The sequence below is a fragment of the Myotis myotis genome, unplaced genomic scaffold, assembly GCF_014108235.1.
Source record: "Myotis myotis isolate mMyoMyo1 unplaced genomic scaffold, mMyoMyo1.p scaffold_m19_p_32, whole genome shotgun sequence".
Taxonomy (NCBI): domain Eukaryota; kingdom Metazoa; phylum Chordata; class Mammalia; order Chiroptera; family Vespertilionidae; genus Myotis; species Myotis myotis.
This window is the reverse complement of record NW_023416338.1, coordinates 1,892,251-1,913,112: the sequence shown is the minus strand read 5'-3', so window position 1 is coordinate 1,913,112 and position 20,862 is coordinate 1,892,251. Positions and strand designations below refer to the sequence as shown.

Genomic DNA, 20,862 nt, shown 5'->3' with positions numbered 1-20,862 from the left:
TTGTTCCCACCCCAAACCACCCCAATTTGGGGTTAATAGTGCCCCCATTGATAACTTATAGTCTTTTTTTTTAATCCTCACCCAAGGAGTAGGATATTTTTTCCATTGATTTTTAGAGAGAGTGGAAGGAAGGGGGGAGGGAAAAAGAAAGAAGAGAGAGTGAAAGAGAGAGAGAGAAACATTGACCTGAGAGAGACACATCACTTGGTTGCCTCCCGACTGGGACCAGGGATTGAACTTGTAATTGAGGCATGTGTCCTTGACTGGGAATCGAGCCTGCTATACTCTAACCACTGAGCAACCCGGCCAGGGCAATAACTTATATTTTAAGCGGAGAGGACATATCGGTGTTTCCCATTTGGGGCTGTTACAGGTTTTTGTGTGAACATACATTTTCCTTTATCTGGGCCTGTCCAAGAGTGCACGTGCTGGATCACATGATAGTTGCATGTTTGTTTGTTTTTGTTTTGTTTTTATTGATTTTTCCACAGGCCGACGCTCCATCCACTGAGCCAAACCGGTTAGGGCTAGTTGCATGTTATTTTATTTTACTTTTTGTGGTAAGAACACTTAACATGAGATCTATCCTCTTAAGAAATTTTTTAATACGTTTTTTTAATTGAGTTTTAGAGAGAGAAGAATGGAGAGGGAGAAGGGAGAGATAGAAACATCAATCAGCTGCCTCCTGCATGCCACCTACTGGGGAACAAGCCTGAAACCCAGACATGTGCCCTGACTGGAACCCAACCAGCGACCTCTTGGTACATGGGACAATGCTCAACCACTGAGCCCCACCAGCCAGGCTTAAGAAATTTCTAAGTGTATAGTACATTAATGTTGACTATCGGTGCAATATTGTGCAGCAGATCTTGGAGCTTATTCATCTTGTTTGGCTGTTTTGGTTGCAATAATGACCACTAGTATCTTCAGAATTCTATGTGGTACGTATTAAAGTAATTTCCGCCTTATAAAATAGGGCTCAGAGAGGTCAGGTGACTGGCCTGAGGCCGCACAGCTAGTGGTTGGAGAACTGGTATTTGAGTTGGGGTATGCTTGCCACCTCCCCACCGCGCTGCCTGTCTCTGGAAGGTATCCCCTGCTCGCAGGCTCACCCGGTGGTGGCAGATGTGGTCTGAGGTTCTGTGACCTCCCACAGCCCTTCTCCTTGCCCTGGTGGCCATGGACATACTCAGGCTGTTGTCCAAAGAGCTTGGCTGTAACTTGAGTCTCCCCCAGGCTGGGGGTGATGGGGCGGGTGGGCGGGTGACAGACAGGGCAGGGCGATTTTTCTCAGACACTGGTGTGTGGCAGCCTGGCAACTGGGTGGCATTGAGGAGACTGGGGGTTTCTGGAGCCTGTTCCTGGCAGTGGCCTTCACCATGGGCAACAAGCAAACAGTCTTCACCCATGAGCAGTTGGAAGAATATCAGGTAGGAGTGATGAGCGGGGCCCTCAGTGGGTTCGTCAGCCTTGGATTCCTGGCCTGAGGGATGGGGACAGCATCCCTTGGTCCTGGGTGTGCAGTCACAGGGGTTCCTGTGTGTGGCATCAGCAGAAATGAGAATGGGGGTGGGGGTGGGGGTGGAGGAGGAAGGAGGCCCCCCAGTAGGGTCTGGGCCAAGCCACCATCTCTCTCCGCAGGACTGCACCTTCTTCACAAGGAAGGAAATCATGAGGTCAGTCTGGGGATGAAGGGAGGAAGACCTGGACACAACTTTCTATACATTGTCTTTGCCGGAAGAAGTTTGCAATTTGGCAAGACTCAATGCTTCACCGCAGAGTGATAATGAATGTTCAGTAGATGGAGGCAGAGATAGGGAGGCTGAGAAGTCACATCTTGTCATATTGTCACGCCTCTAGGCTGACAAGCTTAGGCTTTCCCCCAAGGGTGGCAGGGAGCCATGGGGAGGGTGTGGGCAGGGGAGAAACAGATCAGCATGTTAGAAGGCCCCCCTGAGGCCAATGGGAAGAGGTTGGGACTGGAGGCTGGGAGCCCAGAGGCAGAGTCCACAGCCAGCTCTGGGCTTTGGGGTTGGCCTCAAGGTGAGGGTGCGTGAGGCCGCTGCAAGTCCCCAGCGTGTGAGCGCGACAGGCATAGCTGGGCATCCCACATCACCGCCTGGCCCCTGGTGCCATTGTCCACAGGCCCCGACCCAGGGCTTGGAGCTGTGAAACCCAAGCTTCCCAGGGTTTGGCTGCAGAGTGATCGAGGCCAAGGGTCCAATTATGTGGGCACAGGGCATCCATTATTGATGGGCACACCTTTCATGAGTGAGCCCCATTGTCTGGGCGAGGACAGTTCGCAGGGTCACCGTGGCCATCGTTATCGAATTACTGATGGGAAACTGAGGCTGGAACAGGGGCGGCTGGCCCTGGCTTGGCAAATGGGCCAAGACCCAAGGAGTTTGAGGGCTGACATGTCACCTGTCCCAAGATTCTCATTTGTCAGACAGACTAACTGAAGCTCAGAGGATTAGAGCAGCGGTTCTCAACCTGTGGATCGCGACCCCTTTGGCGGTCGAACGACCCTTTCACAGGGGTCGCCTAAGACCATCCTGCATATCAGATATTTACATGACGATTCATAACAGTAGCAACATTACAGTGATGAAATAGCAACGAAAATAATTTTATGGTTGGGCCACCACATGAGGAACTGTATTTAAAGGGCCAGAAGGTTGAGAACCACTGGCCTAGAGGGACTTGCTCAAGTCCATACAGAAACCCAAACTCAGTTGTTCCCTGAGGGGACCCAAATAAGGAACTGGGTGGTCATGACTGAATCCCAGACACTCCCTCCTTGAGTTCCTAGTGGTCATTTGACCCAGGGACTCCTTGTCCCCTTCCGAGACAGTCCCTAGAAGCGTGGGGACCTCTAGCTCATCAAGGAGGGTCTCTACAAGGCTGCTGCTCAGCATGCTCCTCCAGTGAAGGTATGGCATCACCAGGTGAGGTCATCAGCATGGAGAGCTCCCCCCCGACTAGGCAGTGTCTATGTCATTTGGTGTTTTCCAAAGTGCGTTTCAGTCACCCTCTCAAAAACCTGAATTTTAGCCTTTGTCTTTGCTCGGCCCCCTTGCGGGAACCCTGCTTCTCGTTATGGAGGGAGAAAAGCAAAGTGTGAGGATGGGGATCTTAGAGGCATGACCTTGCCGATGATGTGATGGTGTCCAGAGAGTCATAGGTTGGCTCAGAGTCTCCAAATACTTGTTGTGCAATGACCTTAAGCACTTTCCCTTCTGCCCACCCAGTCTACGTGGTGAGCTCCTATTCCTGCTTCAAAGCCCAGCACCAATGCCTCCTCCTTCAGGAAGTCCTTCCTCCTCCCTGGCTGCTTTCCCCATTCAGGTCTCCCTGAGCTCTAGGGCCCTCTTTCTTTTGTGTGTGTGTGGGAGGAGAGGGTTAAATAATTCTTTATTGTTGAAAGTATTACATATGCCTCCTATTTTCCCCCCATTGACCACCTCCAGCCCCTCCCCGCCCCCTCCCCCAGGCGCTCACTGTCCCATTGTCTGTGGCCATGGGCCTTGTATATATGTATACAAGGTTCCTGGTTGATTACTTCCCACCCACCCACCTTCCCCCAACCCCACAGAGCCCTCTTTCTACCTTGGCTGTGACCCCGGGGAGATAAAGGTGCCTGTATGCCTGAAGGCCAGGTTGATGGCTCCTAGGAACTCAGCATCTTGCAGCATGGAGTGAGCAGCTGCAAGTGAGAGAGGAGGGTCAAGTCCTCTTCCTCCCATCATCTCCCAACCCTTCCCGGTGTTTCCATCCCTACACCAGGCTCTTCTATCGCTACCAGGACCTGGCCCCCCAGCTTGTCCCCCTGGACTACACCAGCTGCCCTGACGTGAAGGTGCCGTACGAGCTCATCGGCACCATGCCTGAGCTGAAGGTATGCTTAGGCAACTGGGCGGGCAGGGGAAAATGGTAACGATGTCCTTTGCTGCATTCCTATGAGGTGAGTGCTGCAATTATTCCCATTTTATGGATGAGAAGACCGAAGTACAGACAATTTAAGACACTTGTTCATGGCCACACAGCCAGGACATGACATAGATGGGATTCAAACCCTGGGTTGTTGGGAGGATGAGATAGGATAATGCAGGTAAAGGGCTTAGTACAAGGCCTGTTGGGTGGCAAGGACTCAGGGAACATTAGGTCTGTTCATGGTAGGAACCGCTACATGCAAGTTCGTCTCAGCTGGATATTCAACACTCGGTTTGTGTCTCTAAAAGGGACTTGTGGAGTGAGGGACTGTGCAGAGAGATTCTTGTATCATCAGGGACAAAAACCTCATTCAAGAGGGACAGAATGGATTCGATCACATGAGCAAAAAATCCATCCGTACAGCTGGGACCAGGGTCTCTGAGGATGGGCTCAGGAATCCTCTTCCACCTCTCAGCTCACCCAGGGAGAGGCTTCAGTCTCAATCAGCCCTTCCTCTTGAGGTAGTGAAGGGAACGCCCAGTGCCCAGATTTCCTCCTGTCGGCTCTGCAACCAGCAGAAAGCAGGCCCTTTCATCCCAATTTTTCAAAAAACATCCCAGGGCAGCTTCTGGTTGGCCAGTCTAAGTCACATGCCTATCCCAGTGTCAATCACAGCTACCAGGTGAATGGAAATCCCTGATGGTCCTTACCAGGGTCATGTGGCTGCCTCTGTAGCTGGAAGTAGGGACAGCACCATCCAGACCCCAGGGGCAGAGAGTGGAAGTGCCTGAAGTTCTTTTCAGGGACCATGAGAGGGAGGGAGTCTTGGTGCGGGGGGGCGCACTTGGAGGTTCCCAAGAAGGTGGGTGCCGAGAGGGAGACCACCTGGAGCCTGAGAGCCTAATCAGTGATGGCTTCCCCACTTCCTGTCCCCAGGACAACCCATTCCGCCTGAGGATTGCCCAGGTCTTCTCCGAGGATGGGGACGGCCACATGACCTTGAACAACTTCCTGGACATGTTTTCTGTGATGAGTGAAATGGCTCCCCGTGACCTCAAGGCCTATTATGCTTTCAAAATCTATGGTGTGTGCAGGGCCGGCGGTAAGGGCTGTGCGGTGGGGAGTGGAAACAAGACCAACCCCAGGGCCAGAGGCTGCCCTGCTGTCACAGTGTCTCCCCAAGGGCTTCAAAGCCCAACTTGGTCCTGTCTTCCACCCACCCCATACCTCCCGACCTCACCTCCTTGCTCACTCAATTCCAGCCACACCGGCCTCGCTCTTTCTCCAGCACACCAAGCTCTTTCTGCCTCCAGGCCTTTGCCTCTGCCCTCTCCTCTGCCCAGAACACCTTTCTCCTGGCTCCTTCTGATCTTGAAGTCTTGGTCAAAAGTAGCCCCCATCCCCCAGTTGTTCTCCAACCCCCATTTTATTTCTCCCCTAGCATGGGATAATGCTGCTTCATTTCTTGTTCATTGATCTGCTCACTTCTTGTTGACTCTCTCTCTGAGGAGACCCAGGGCAGAAACAGTGTCTGTTTAGTTCACCATCTGTTTTCTGGGCCTGGCACATAGTAGGCATTACATAAATACTTGTTGAGTGAGTGAATGAATGAAAAACAGTTATCATGGTGCCTGGTACCTAAGTACTCAATAAATACTTGAATGGATGAATGAATGAATGAATGAATGAATGAATGACAATTTACCACAGTGTCTGCCACAAAATACGTGCTCAATAAATACTTGTTGAGTGATGAATGAATGAAAAAGGTATCATATTACCTGGCACATCATACGTGCTCAACAAGTACTTGTTGAATGTACGAATGAATGAACTTGTCCCTGCCCAATTCAAAGCGAGACCCAGTGTATCTCTGAGGGCCTGGCCTCAGTTTCCCCCTCTGTAATATGGAGACAAGATATGCCCCTGCTGGCCTAGCCTGCCTGCCACCTGCTGTTTGCCTACCCCGTGTCTCCATCCATTCTACCGTGCAGACTTCAACAACGATGACTACATCTGTATGTGGGACCTGGAGCAGACGGTGACCAAGCTGACGCGGGGCGAGCTGAGCGCTGAGGAGGTGAGCCTGGTGTGCGAGAAGGTGCTCGACGAGGCCGATGGGGACCACGATGGGCGGCTGTCCCTGGAAGACTTCCAAAACATGATCCTGCGGGCGCCCGACTTCCTCAGGTGACCCTTCTTGCCACCCCACACAGTCCATTTCCACGTGTGAGAAAGGATCTTACGGAACTAGTTCATAGACTCCCTTGGTGAAAGTTCCTTCCTTCATTCATTTGTGAGCTTAGGGAACTTTCCCAACCTCCCTGGCCTCAGCCCCTGCACCTTTAAGCCCGGGATAATTAGGAGCCCCAGGCCTCCTCCTGTGGGGGGGCGGGGTCACAGCTCTTTGGGTGAGTGGAACATGGGTGGACTTCAGCCCTACTTGCCTGAACACCTTGCAGTGAACAGTCTGCACAACTGTATTTGGCAGCCCTGCGGAAAATCAGAGCCCCCACTGCAGGGTGGATCGCAAGGGTTGCATGAGTTAGTACAGGAGGTGGCCCACCACCTGTTTTTTGTATCTCCAATGAGCTAAGAATCGTTTTTAAATTGCATTTTGAAATGGTTGCGGCGGGGGGGAGGGGGGGGGGCAAAGACCAATAATACTCCATGACACACGAAAGTGACATGAAATTGACATTTCCAGGTCATTCAATAGTTTTGCTGGCACACAGCCATGCCCTTTTGTATACAGATTGTCTATGGCTGCTTTCAAGTTATAAGGCAGAGTTTAGTCATTGACATTTCAACTACCTAGCCCTTTCCAGAAAAAAAGTTGGCTGGCCCCCGAGTTAGTCCATGAAATTTAAAGCAGTGCCTGGCACACAGTAGGTGTGCAATAACTGTGCTGTGGTTGCTGGTATGGCTGTTCTTATTGGTGGTGTCTTGACATGCACCAAGGGCCTCCTTGCTCTGCCCTGGATAAGCAAGGCTGGTCCCCTGGCAGATGGAGACACGAATAAGGACACCTTCTGTGTGTCCTGCTCTCAGCCCTCAGTGCAGCCCTACGAAGGGGAGACAGCTATCATCCCCACTTCACAGGGGAGTAAACTGAGGCCCAGACAGGGGCAGCCACTCACTCAGAGTCCTACAGTCTGAGTGTGAACTGATTCAGAGATCTGCTCCCAACCCCAGGGGGAAGGGGTCAGGAGAGCCGAGGGCTTCAGGAGGAGGAGGCCCATCTTCCCATGTGGCTACTGGCTGGCCTGGGGGACTCCCGCGGGAGTGTTGGGGGGAAGATGCAGGAGGGCGGCCCTCTGCCCGATGACACTGATCCTTGCCTCTCTGCACACAGCACCTTCCACATCCGCATCTGAGGACCACGGAGGAGGAGCCGGGCCAGAGGAGGCCAGGGTGGCCCTCATCCCACTGTAGAATCTGGACTCTGCGAATAAACACATCACTGAGTCACACCTTCCTTAAACCTGGTGGATGGGAGGGAGGAGACCTGGGAGCTCACCTCTGCTCTTCCTGTGTGACCCTGGGTGTGGCTGCCCCCTCTCTGGGCTACCAACTCCCTGACTGAAAAAGGAAGAGTCTGACTTCTAGATCTTTCCCCCACTGTGAAGGCTGGGGGTGCGTGGCTGTGCGTTGGTGAGCAGAGACGAGGTGTGCAGATGAGGCATGCTGTCCCGCCCCAGGGCCCCCCGAACCCTAGTCCCCTTTTTCCTCAATCCCTGAATTCTTCAAAGGGCCTGAAGGTTTAATTCCTTGTTTGTTTGTTTGTTTATTATTTATTTATTTATTTAACATATTTTTTATTGATTTCAGAGAGAGAGAGAGAGAGCCATCAATGATGAGAGAGAATCATTGATTGGCTGTCTCCTGCACACCCCACATTGGGGATCGAGTCCACAACCCGGGCATGTGTCCTGACTAGGAATTGAACCATGACCACCTGGTTCATAGATCGATGCTCAACCACTGAGCCACGCCGGCTGGGTAACTCCTTGCTTATTTATTCAAGCTGCCGGGGAGGCCTCTGCGGGGGTGCCAGGAGGGCCACTCACTGAGACGGGCACAGTACTCTCAAGTTTATGAACCACCCGCCCCTCTGCCATCTCATTGGATCCCAGCAGGGCTGGCCGAGAACCAGCCCCACTTCATTCAGAGGGAACAGAATGGCTTGCCCAAGACCACACCTCAAGTCATGGACAGAGGAGGACTTGACCCCTGGCCAGCTCACTCCACATCCCAGACCTCTACAGTCTGTGGATTTGGGGAGCCCCACACCCACTCTACCAGCGGCCACCCCAGGGGCCCCATCTGTGGCCCCAGTCAGTCCAAACAGTGGTCATTCTGAGTGGGGCAACCGAGAGCAGCCCCAGGGACCTTCCAGACTCCCCCACTGTGTAGCATTTCTAGGGAGCCCACTCCCACCCTAAACTCCTCCTGTGCACCAAAAGCACCTACTGTGCACCAAAGCCCTAGGATTTACATATATCCTACTGCTTCGTCCTGAACAAGAGGACAGTCCTACTCTTCTCCCCATTTTCCAGATGAGGAAATAGGCCCAGAGAGATCTAGTGACTCGCCAAAGGCCACACAGCCGTGCAACCCAGGATTCCCCCTGCGGAGTCCACCTCAGCCACAGTCCCGGGCTGCCTCTCCCTTTTTAAAGCAAAGGACACATTTGCTTCTCCTAAAACTGCCGGTGTGCACCAAGCCCTCCACAAGTCTCATCTCTTTCATTTGCATGAGAACTGGAGGGGGGTGGGCGGGGGGAGGGGGAGGCGTGTCCAGAAGGGAGAACTGAGCCTGGGTGCAGGGGTTGTGGGCAAAAGGACTCCAAATGACATGACTTCCAACCCTGGCACTCACACCAGTAGACTGTGACCAGTAGACTTTGACCATGCCTCTCCTCCTCTCGGAATCTGGCTCTTTTTTGAAATGTGCAGGAGGTGCCTACCTGATGGGCCTGCTCAGAGGCAGGAGTAAAGGGAAAGAATGGACACGGAGAGTCTCAGTGTGGGACTGGCACACAGTAGGTGCCCCAGATCCTTGCTGTAACTTATTAACTGATTCTTCTTCTTCACATAACCAGGCCACCCTGGCAATTGCAGAGCCAGACTTAAGTAGCGTCTCTATTACATTTCTCAGTCCCAGAGGGCTGGTGGGTGGAAGGCAAGGGGTCCAGGTGTGAGCAGCCCCTGGCACCCAGGGTCCCAGAGCCAGGGCGGACCTCTTCGCTAGCAGTACCCAGGGGCAAAGGGTGGCGGTGGGCGGTACTCCTCGGGGACACAGTCCTGGGGTTCTGCCAAGCCCTTGGGCTCTGATTTGGACACCTGTGAGGACAGGGCCCTCACTACTGCTTGGTGCCAACCCCTGGTCTTCGGGGTCACCTCGCTCCAGCTGACTGACCTCGAGGCCTTCTTGGAGGAGTCCTGTCTGTCTTTCCGAGCCTGAGGCTGTGAGGGGCTTGAGGGTGCCGTGGCCACAAAGGGCTCCGTGTAGATGTTCTCGGGGACCGCATCATCCGCTCCTGTCGCTGGGCCGTGAGTCACCTCCGATCGCGCGGGGTCCCGGAGTGATGACAAGCTCACGGTTGCCAGGTGGGATTTCAGCTGCTGATGGACCTTCTTGCCTGTCTGCGGGAGCGTCTTGAGGTTCCTCCAGAGTTTCTGGCAGGCCTCCTCCAGCGGGGCTTTCGGGGGGCAGGAGGAAGCAGCTGCCTCCGCGGGCGCTCTGTCCCCCGCTGCAGACGGCGTCCTTTCCTTCTGCCAGTGGAGCGAGTCTGGCTTTGCAGAGGCCTGAAACCGAGGGCCGGTGAGACTTGGGCCAGCACCCCTCCTCCCCCCAGCACTCCGACTCTGCCCCCGAAACTGGGACCTGGGCTCCACCCAGACGCCCCAGGGCCGAGAAACGTCCCCATGTGAACCCCCAAACCAAATCTCGGGCCCCACCCTTTCCATTTTTGTCACCTGCTTCACTCCCTCCACAGGAGTCGGCAAACCTTTTCTGTGAAGGGCCCGGGAGCAAACAGCTTCCGCTTTGCAGGCCCTTCAGTCTGTCCCACTGCTCAGCTCTGCTGCTGTCCAGCGAGTGGGCCCGGGTTCCAATAAAACTTTATGGACACGGAAATCTGAGTTTCATCTGATTTCCACGAGCCGCGAACTATTAACTGTCTCAACCATTTAAGCACAAAACTGTCCCTCCCATCGTAGCTTCTGAGGGCCGGGGCCTCGAAGGCCACACACGAGCAGGCAGGTGGCCCTCAGGCGGGAGTGTGCTGACCCCTGGGCTCCCCCGTTCAGGACAAGTGCCTGGCACGTGTGGCAGAGGCTGTTGATGGCCCACCCATATGCTCTTTTTATTTTTATTTTTTACATTTTTTATTGATTTCAGAGAGGAAGAGAGAGAGACAGAAACATCAATGATGAGAGAGAATCATTGATCAGCTGCCTCCTGCACGCCCCACACTGGGGATCAAACTTGCAACCCAGGCATGTGCCCCTGACTGGGAATCGAACCGTGACCTCCTGGTTCATAGGTCGATGCTCAACCACTGAGCCACTCCGGCCGGGCCATATCCTGTTTGTTTGTTTGTTTTGTTTTGTTTTTGTTAATGTTCACCTGAGGATACTTTTCATTTATTTTTTTAGAGAGAGTGGAAGGAAGAGGGAGAAACAGAGAGAGAGAGAACCATTGATGTGAGAGAGGCACATCGATTGGTTGCCTTCGTACACGCCCTGACCAGTGCCGGGGATGGAGCCTGCAACCAAGGCACGTGCCCTTGATTGGAATGGAACCTGGGACCCTTCAGTCCATAGGCCGATGTCCTATCCACTGAGCCAAACTGGCCAGGCCCACTCATATCCTCTTTGCTCCCAGCTCCACTCCCAAATGCCAACGGCAGGGACTCTGCCTGGGGCCTTCTCTGGCCACCAGTGCCCACTGTGTCCACATGGCAGACCAGAAGTGCCAGAGAAGCAAATCTCCCAGGAATAGTATTTGACCAATGACTGAGGGAATTTGGAGGATAAATACCCCAGCTCCCTCGCCCCTAAGTGGTGATAACGGAGCGGGTAGGCAGACAGAAAACATGAAAACCTGTAAGTAAACAAGACTTCAAATTTCGAGAAGTGCTCTGTTGCAAATAAATAGGGTGATATGATGGAGAAGGTGGTTGGGGGAGTGCTTTTGGTCTGGAAATGGGAGGGAGACACTTGAAGAACGGGTGGGAGAAGCCAGGCCTGGGAAATGTGGGGCAGAGCATACGGCAAAGCAACCCTGAGGTTGCTTGAAGCTGGGCTGGTGATGGGCAGAAGGAGAACTGAGATTGCAGCCAGGATTCTAACCTTGGTGCCTTGGGAAACCACTGGAAGGTTTTAAGCTCGGGGCTACAGGATCTTACCTTCATTCTAAAAGCCGATGGCAGCTGTTGGCCACCTCTGCGCCTGCCCCTGCCCCTGCCGCCCGGTTGGAGGTGCCAGCTTTCTGTCACATACCTCCTTGGGGGCAGCCACTGGATGGAAAGAAGGTTCCTGATGATCACTGGGACCAGGGGCGGGGCTGGCAGCTTCCTCAGCCAGTGCGTTGTAACAAAGGAAGAGATCCTCGTAATCCACGTTTGCTGGATCCTTCTGTGGACAGAGGGGACCTGCAGCTCAGCCCCAAGGAGGGGGACAGGGACGGGGCTGGGGTCCCCAGACCCTGGGAGTTGGAGCTCAGGAGCTGCTCTGACCCACAAACCTGTAATAAAGCAAGCTCCACGGAGCGCATTGTGGGCCTAGGGCAGCCATGGGCAAACTACGGCCCGCGGGCTGGATCCGGCCCTTTTGAAATGAATAAAACTATTGAAAAAAAAGACCATACCCTTTTATGTAATGATGTTTACTTTGAATTTATATTAGTTCACACAAACACTCCATCCATGCTTTTGTTCCGGCCCTCTGGTCCAGTTTAAGAACCCATTGTGGCCCTCGAGTCAAAAAGTTTGCCCACCCCTGGCCTAGGGCCTAGGCCCTGCCCATAAACCGTTATAAGGAGGTCTGCCCTGCCCACAGCAGCTTCTGAGGGCACAGGCCCGTCCACCGGGGCTTATGCTAGTCCTATAGATCAGCTAGGGTAGTGGTCAGCAAACTGTGGCTCGCGAGCCACATGCGGCTCTTTGGCCCCTTGAGTGTGGCCACGAAGTTTCAATCGCACTGTACATGCGCGCCCGCACGTGGTATTCTGTGGAAGAGCCACACTCAAGGGGCCGCAGTTTGCCGACCACGGAGCTAGGGTTACACCTCGCACACGTGAGACCTTGTAAAACATCAGCCTGAGGGGAAACGAGGACCAGGAGGAGTGGGGCCGTGGGGGGCCAGACGCAGAATCACAAGAGGCTGAGGGGACTGGGGGGAGCTGGAGGGCTTAGCCCCTGGAAGGACAACTACTGCCCACCCAGGTCCCAACCCTCACCTGCGGACAGGGCAGCTTCAGCAGCTCCCCATGTGGCCTCATCGGCCGCTGCTGGTGGAAGGTGATCAGGGCGTCCAGCGAGGCGTGGGCCTTCTCCTCCCCGGGGATTAGCACGCTCCCATCGTCCAGGAGCTTCACCATAAAGTGGCGGCAGCAGTTTTGGGCTCTGCGGAGACACTGCCAGGGTTAGGACCTCCTGCTCCCTCATTTCACCGCCGCCCCCCGCAAGTCCTTGAACTGGCAGCATCAGGCCTGCAGCCCGACCTCACAGGTTCCTATGTAAGCTTCTCTACTCATTAGCCATGTGACATTCGGTAGGTGCCTAACAGCACGGTGCCTCAGTTTCCCCTTCTATAACATGGGGCTACGAAGAAGACTGACCTCAGGAGTTCTTGTGAAGATGAAACATAGAAATGATCATGAAAATCTGGTCAGGCTTTCGCTGGAGGCTGTGTGCCTGGCACTCCGCTCCATTCAAGAATGGGTGCACTTACGAATGGCCTACTACGTGCTTTTAATCCTCACGTCAAGACAATTAATTTTAGCATCCTCTGTTAGAGATGAGGACTTTGAGGGAGGGACAGAAAGGTTGGGTAATTTGTTCAAGGCCACAGTGCGTAAGTAGCAGAGCCGAGCCTCGTACTGTTTGACTCAGGTCCTAAGGGTTTCCCACTGTGGGTAATTCTGTAATGGAATCGTTGGGTTTTTTGTTTTGTTTTGTTTTTTCATTCCTTTGGCCTGGAATTCTTTCAAAAAGTAGTTTGTTCTGCTGAATCCTCTGACTGGGATGCCGGGTCAGGCTTTGAGGCCTCAAGGAGCTGGACTGCCCTGAGTTTCCAACACATTCTCCTTAGTGGAGTCAGAGTGTTGCCAAGCAGACGGCAGAAGGGAGGTGGGTGGTTAGGGAAAGGGCAGTAGCCACTCTCAGGCCTCTAGCAGCTCCTGTTCTCAGACACGCAGTCTTAGTGACCACAGACCCAAGTCTGCTGGATCCAGCCAGACCTGCAGCTGCTCACTCTTCAGCCAGATCAGTCCAGAACGTCCTACCAGTTGCTCTTGAAACCCGTGATATGAAGCCCCCCTTGCCCCCTCCAAGGAAGCCCGGAGCCCCCGTCCCCAAGCCCAGACCTTACTTGTAGGAGAGTGTGTAGCCCACGTGACTGTGACTGACTCTGATGAGAAAGGATCCCAGTGGCTGCGACTCCAGCAAATTCTCTGCGTCCCTGGAAAGGCACACACAGGTGAGAGATGGCTGAGGTCTCGCCGCCCAGTGTCCTGCCCAGACCCTTGGTGTAGCAGTCCTTCCAGGACTGAACAACAACCGAAAACAAGATTGTTTTCTTGGTTGTTTCAGACTTTGGAATATTCAGGTGTCCCCCCAGAGGTGGCGAAGGCCTCTGATGACCTTGGCCCCAGGGCCCACAGCCCCTGCCGGCCTTCCGATGCCTGGAATCCACTCAGGAAGGCACCTTTGGGTGGATCTGAGGATGACAGGCAACAAAGCAACAGCTGTTTCCAGATGCATTTGAGCTCAAAACCCAACTCTGCCGTTCATTCACGGTGTGACCCCGGTGAGGTCAGTCCCTTTCTGACCTGAGCTTCCTCAAGGGGACAGAAAACCCTCACTCCCAGGGCCGATGTGAGGACAGACAAAATGCGAGCAGCAGGACAACTTCCGCATGGTGCGAGCTTTCGAAATGTTCACGATTAGTACACTTGACCCTTGAACTGACCTGCCAGGTCCAAGCAGATTTTTTTCAATAAATACACAAACTGGCCCTCTGTATAGTATTTTTGGTCTGAGGTTGAGAATCCATGGATGTGGAGGGCCGACTGTATGCCTGGACCTACACCATTTTATAGAGGGGACTTGAGCATCCGCAGATTTTGCTGTCCGTGGAGGGGTCCTAGAACTAACCCCAGGGATACTGGGGAATGACTGTAGTTAAGGTTTTGAGGAGTCAAAAGTTATATAAAGGACTTAGAGTCGGCATCCCTGAACTATATTACTATCATTATTGCTATTTCCTGGTGGCACAGAGAGTGGCCTTCTGTGGGGAGCCTTTGGACCCCTGTTGTCCAGTCCAGGGGCCATTGCCCACATGTGGCTACTGAGAGCTTAAAATGTGGCCGGTCTTGCCTGGCCGGTTGCTCAATGGTTAGAGCATCGGCTCATGGACTGAGGGGCTCAATCCCCGGCCCCATCGATGTTTCTCTTTCTCTGTCTCTCCCCCTCCCTTCCACTCTCTCTAAAATCAATGGAAAAAATATCCTTGGGTGAGGATTAACAACAACAAAAAAATGTGGCTGGTTTGAATCAAGATGTGCTTTTAGCATACAATACACACCAGATTTTAAAGACTCAGTACACAGCATAAGAAATATAGTCAAAAATATTGTAATAACTACATATGATGTCAGGTGGTTACTAGACTTATTGGGGCGATCACTTCGTAAGTTATATAATTGTTTAATCACTATGTTGTACACCTGAAACTAATATAATATGATATGTCAATTGCAATTTAAACCTTTTTTAAAAAAAATATATTTTATTGATTTTTTACAGAGAGAAAGGGAGAGAGATAGAGAGTTAGAAACATCGATGAGAGAGAAACATCGATCAGCTGCCTCCTGCACACCTACTGGGGATGTGCCCGCAACCCAGGAACATGCCCTTGACCGGAATCGAACCTGGGACCTTTCAGTCCGCAGTCCGATGCTCTATCCACTGAGCCAAACCGGTTTCGGCTTAAACCTTTTTTTAATTATAAAAAATAAAGACATGCCCTAACCAGTTTGGCTCAGTGGATAGAGCGTCGGCTTGCGGACTCAAGGGTCCTAGGTTCGATTCTGGCCAAGGGCATGTGCCTTGGTTGCAGGGACATACCCAGTGGGGAGTGTGCAGGAGGCAGCTGATCAATGTTTCTCTCTCATCGATGTTTCTAACTCTCTATCCCTCTCCCTCCCTGTAAAAAAAAAAAATCAGTAAAATATATTTTAAAAAAATAAAAAATAAATAAAGGCAGTACAAATAGAGAGGTATGTATTCTGTCTCATGAGTGATTTATATGGTATTAATTACTTTTGAAATGATAATATCATGGATATACTGTGTGATTAAAGATGTGATTAAAATTAATTGTTTCTCTTTGCTTCTTTTAATATAGCTACTAGAATTTTTAAAATTGCAATGTATGGCTCATATTGTATCTTATTGGCATACCCCAGAACTCAGAAACCATGTCGAGTTCTGTCTCTCTTTTTCTTTTGCAATGTTCCCTCAGTTTCCTAAATGTCAAGGGTGGCAATACATGTTCTTTTCACCATTTATTTAGAGCTGGGCCCTGGGGTGGCGAAGTAGGTGAGTTTGTTCATCTCCTCAGAGCTCAGCCTAATGTAGAAAGTGCATGTTAGCCATATACCCGATAGACTGAGAGGAGCTGCTTGGGGCACTGTGTTAAGAAGGATTCTGAGGCTGTGTCCTGCCGTCATTGATTGGTGATTCCTGGCCTAGTGAGGGGTTTGGGGCAGGGGGGAAGGAGGGGGTTCTGTCTTGTGGCCACTTGTATAGAGAAAGCCAAGGTCCAGAGAGGGAAAATAACTTGCCCAAGGGCACACAGCAAGTCCAGAGGAGACAAGATTCAAGCCCGAAACTCCAAAGCCCTTTTCATCCTCTTAACAAACGTAGGTGAGCTGAGCACACAGTGAAAACCTGCCCAGGTGGGGGCAGACAAAGAGGGTGAAAGGCAGGGTGGGAAGTGTGGGTGTGTCCTCACTGTCTGGAGATGGCACCATGGAACCAGGAAGGGACTCCTCCTTGGGCCAGCTGGCCCAGCTGTGTTTGCACGAACCAGGACAGTCGTGGGGGCAGCGGCGGGGGCAGCTTTCTGGCCTCTGTCATGGCTTCCTGAGGGGGACGGTGGCACCTGAGGGCAGGAAGGAGGAGAGAGAGTCAGGCCTGGTCCACTTCCCATCTTTATCTGCTTCTCGCAGGTCATGGTGCCGCCCTCCTCTTTGGAGAAGTCCTCCGCGCTGGGCAGAGCAACCGGTTTGAAACTGGCTTGTGTTTCTTGAGCACCTACTGCGTGCTGGCACTTTATGTATGTTCACTTACCGATTTTCTTCCAAAAATCCTCCAAGGATAATAAGAATAAAAGAATAAAAGGAAAGCCCTGGCCAGTGTTGCTCAGTGGGTAGAGCGTAGGCACAGAGTGTCTGGAGTTGGATTCCCTGTCAAGGGCACCACCTGGGTTGCAGGTTCTATCCCGGCCCTGGTCAGGACGCATGCAGGAGGCAACCAATCGATGTGTCTCTCTCACACTGATGTATCTCTCTCTCTCTCTCTCTCTCTCTCTCTCTCTCTCTCTCTCCCTCCCTCCCTCTCTCTCTAAAAACCAATGAAAAAAAAATCTTCAGGTGAGACTTAACTAAACAAAAAAGAATAAAATGAAATAATAAGAATAAAAGGAGGTCAGAGTAAAAAAAAATGAAATAATGAGAACAAAAGGGAATAATAAGAATATTATTATTTCATTATTGCAAGTGTTGGAAAATCCTCTTTATAGATACATGTATTTAAATTTAAGAACTGAATTTATTTAAATACTAAGTAACTACCAGTGTCCCTGGTGGGAGGTGGAGATGTCCACATGACGAGTGAATGAAAGAAATAGCAGTCACTCAGTGGGTGCCATAAAGGGTTGCCAGGGTTGTGTTAAACACCACAGAGATGTGCCCCAAACAGTTGCTTCTGCCACCAGTGCCCCCAGGTGTGGTGGCCATGAATGGCACAGCTGTAATGTGTCAGGTGCATGGTTAATTCACACCCATTCTCAATAATTTTAGGCTCAGTTACCACTGGGCTTTGTGAGCTAATGACACAGAGCTGGAAAACAGAGAAAAAAACCAGCACCAATTTGGAAAACAGAGAAAAATACCAGCACCAATTTGCAAAAACAGTCTGACGTTAAAGCCAGCAAAAGGGCTGTGCCCTGCTGGGTGAACCCTCACACTCACCCCAAACTGGCCCTCCCCCCCCAAATCTAATTTTTCAACCCTGTAGAACAGCGGTTCTCAACCTGTGGGTCGCCACCCCTTTGGGGGTCGAACGACCCTTTCACAGGGGTCGCCTAAGACCATCGGAAAACAGATATATAATTACATATTGTTTTTGTGATTAATCACTATGCTTTATGTTCAATTTGTAACAATGAAAATACATCCTGCATATCAGATATTTCCATGACAATTCATAACAGTAACAACATTACAGTTATGAAGTAGCAACGAAAATATTTTTATGGTTGGGGGTCACCACAATACGAGGAACTGTATTGAAGGGTCGCGGCATTGGGAAGGTTGAGAACCACTGCTCTAGAAGGTCATTGTTACCTGGTCATTGTTTCCACGGAGAGGGGCCCTGTTGACCAACCCGGTCAATATTGACTTCCTCCTGCCAGAAGACCCATGACAAACACACCCTTCAGGAAGTGACCCAAAGGAATCCTGGGACAAGTGGAATTGAATCTATTAAGCAATGTGTAATAAGGTAGGGTGACAAAGTGGCTAAGAGCCTGCAATCGGAGCCTGGGTTCAAACCCTCGCTCCCCCACTTAGCTGCTGTGTGATCTTGGGCAAGTCCACGTAACCTCTCTGTGCCTGTATTTCCAACTGCGACTTGGGGATAATGATATTTACCTAGTGCTGTGTAAGCCCTGACAGTGCGTGTGGGTTTTTCTTTCTTCTTTGTAACGTGAGTGCCTGACTTAAGCTTTGATTGCGGAGGCATCCATTTCATCGATGGCAATCTCCAGTAAACATTGCCAGCCACGCGGCTGAAGAGCCAAGCTGCCTTCCCCCGCTGCGGCTGCTTTGTTTTAGAGCAGCGGTTCTCAACCTGTGGATCGCGACCCCTTTGGGGGTCGAACGGCCTTTTCACGGGGGTCGCCTAAGACCATCGGCAAACACATATATAATTACATATTACTTTTGTGATTAGTCACTATGCTTTAATTATGTTCAATTTATAGCAATGAAATTGGGGGTCACCACCACATGAGGAGCTGTATTAAAGGGTCGCGGCATTAGGAAGGTTGAGAACGACTGCTTTAGAGATCTCAGTTGATTTCAATAATTGACCCTTTGGGCTACTTGCCTGTGTGCACGTTTGCTCTACCTCTGACCTCGCTGAGTGGTCCCAGGTATGCTGTATAATTTCCAGGTCCTTAAGTAATACATAAACCTCTTATTTTTTGTTTAAAGTTTCCTGATGACTGTGGCTTCAAGGGATCTTGAAATCCTAATAAGAGCCACAAGGGCTGATCCAGTCACAATATTGGTATTGATTGGTAGAGACCAGCACAAAACACCTGTATTTATAATAAAAGTCCATGAGTCCAGTAGTGACCTATTACGGGGTAATGGAGACCTCCTACTTACCCCTCAAGACCCAGCAAAAATATCCCCTCCTCCATGCAGCTTTCCTGCCTCTTCCCCTGGACAAAACCCGGGCACCCTTCTATGTCCCCCACCTTTCCCACAATTCTTGCCTCTGGCCTAGCCTTGCCTCATGGAGCTGGAGTGTCTGTGTCGGGTCTGTCTCCCCCATATTAGGGGTGCCAGGGAGGGTCTAGGCCCAGGCTAGATCCTTTTGGATTTTTCTGGGTCCCCAGCATCAGCACAGTGTGCTGATGACTAGATGGTTTAGTGATGAGTGAGGCCAGACTACGTTTCAAATTCCTGGCCCTGGAGCCTCCCCGCCTCCTCATCCCCTAACAGCATCTCTGCTCTACTCCAAAGCGATCACATTCTCTCTCTTTTTAAAAAATATATTTTTATTGATTCAGAGAGGAAAGGAGAGGGAGGGAGAGATAGAAACAGCAATGATGGGAGAGAATCACTGATTGGCTGCCTCCTACACGCCCCCTACTGGGGATCGAGCCCCAACCCAGGCTTGTGCTCTTGACTGGAATCGAACCCAGGACCCTTCCATCCTCAGGCCAACGCTCTAGCCACTGACCCAAACCAACTAGGGCCGATCAAGTGCTCTTTCCCCTCCACACTGTTGCTGTTCTTTGCCAGAACTGCTCTTTCCCCACCTCCAGCTCCATTTTTCAATGGTCACCTCCTGGTGCCTCCAACAGATGGCTCATGCTTCTCTGGTTCTGCCAGCCCCGTCACCCCCTCTGGCCCAGCCTGGACCCTGTGCTCTGTCTTCTAGGACTGGTTTGGGGCTGAGACTCTCAGGGGCCCAGCCTCACCCAGGACCTCAGAGGTGGGCCTGTGGCTGACTGAGGAGTCCCCACCCAGGGAACATACCTGGGAGACCCCTGGGCGGCCGAGGCCGAGGCCCTCGCTCTGGCTGTGCCTGTGCTGCCTGGAGGTGCCTGAGTTTCAGTTCAGGGTCCACACGTCAGCAGGGCGGGGCCCCAGGCGGTTCCTGTTTCCTTAAGCAGGTGAGCCTGGGGCGGGACCAGGAGAGCCCCTCTGTCCACACTCCAACGAAGCTGCTGAGCTGCAGGTGGAGGGGCACCCTTGCTCCACTCAGATCTGGACAAGCCTTTACTGGGCATCTGATGTGTGCCAGATCCTGAGGGGACAGAGAGGAGACCCCAGGACAGGCACAAGCCCCACCCTCCCAGTGTCTACAATCTACAGAGCAATGAAGAGAGTAAGAAACTGTCAATGTTGTTTCAAAGCGAACAGCAGGCCCGGAAGCAGGAACTGAGGTTGCCAGAACCCCCAGAAGGGGCCTGACTGAAGGGGCACCGGGGGGCAGGTAGGAGCCAACTTGATGGGGGGGGGGGTGAGGTGCAGAAAGAATGCATCAGGTAGAGGGAGCCGCACAAAGGGCCTGAGGCAGGATGAAGCCTGGGTAGTCTGAGTCTCACTGTGCAGACAGGGCCACATTTTGACTTTTGTAAAAAAACAAAACAAAACAAAAAAACAAACAAAAAAGTAAAAAAACCCCAGCCCTGAATGATGTGGCTAAATGGTTAGAGTGTCGGCCCATGTACCAAAAGGTCATAGGTTCACTTCCTCATTAAAAGCATGTGCCTGGGCCCTGGCTGGTTTGGCTCAGTGGATAGAGTGTCGGCCTGCAGACTGAAGGGTCCTGGGTTCGATTCCGGTCAAGGGCATGTACCTTGGTTGCGGGCACATCCCCAGTGGGGGGTGTGCAGGAGGCAGCTGATCGATGTTTCTCTCTCATGGATGTTTCTTCTTCTTTTAAATATATTTTATTGATTTTTTTACAGAGAGGAAGGGACAGGGATAGAGAGTTAGAAACATCGATGAGAGAGAAACATCGATCAGCTGCCTCCTGCACGCCCCCCACTGGGGATGTGCCCGCAACCAAGGCACATGCCCTCGACCGGAATCAAACCCGGGACCCCTCAGTCCGCAGGCCGACGCTCTATCCCCTGAGCCAAACCGGTGCTGGCTCATGGATGTTTCTGACTC

At 52.0% G+C, this 20,862-nt stretch overlaps 2 protein-coding genes across 2 annotated transcripts; one reads left to right on the top strand and one right to left on the bottom strand.

The window, feature by feature from the left end:
- Positions 1 to 1,269: 1,269 nt before the first annotated feature.
- On the top strand, positions 1,270 to 7,310 carry CIB3 (calcium and integrin binding family member 3). Its single transcript, XM_036302621.1, has 6 exons — positions 1,270 to 1,430; positions 1,642 to 1,676; positions 3,787 to 3,898; positions 4,870 to 5,017; positions 5,928 to 6,123; positions 7,289 to 7,310. The coding sequence occupies exons 1-6, from the start codon at positions 1,380 to 1,382 to the stop codon at positions 7,308 to 7,310; spliced, it is 564 nt and encodes a 187-aa protein (XP_036158514.1). The 5' UTR covers positions 1,270 to 1,379.
- Positions 7,311 to 7,857: 547 nt separating this feature from the next.
- HSH2D (hematopoietic SH2 domain containing) lies at positions 7,858 to 20,400 on the bottom strand. Its single transcript, XM_036302693.1, has 6 exons — positions 19,720 to 20,400; positions 16,179 to 16,328; positions 13,533 to 13,622; positions 12,400 to 12,565; positions 11,442 to 11,576; positions 7,858 to 9,743 (listed from the first exon to the last, which is right to left on the bottom strand). The coding sequence occupies exons 2-6, from the start codon at positions 16,301 to 16,303 to the stop codon at positions 9,183 to 9,185; spliced, it is 1,077 nt and encodes a 358-aa protein (XP_036158586.1). The 5' UTR covers positions 16,304 to 16,328; positions 19,720 to 20,400; the 3' UTR covers positions 7,858 to 9,182.
- Between the last annotated feature and the right edge of the window lie 462 nt (positions 20,401 to 20,862).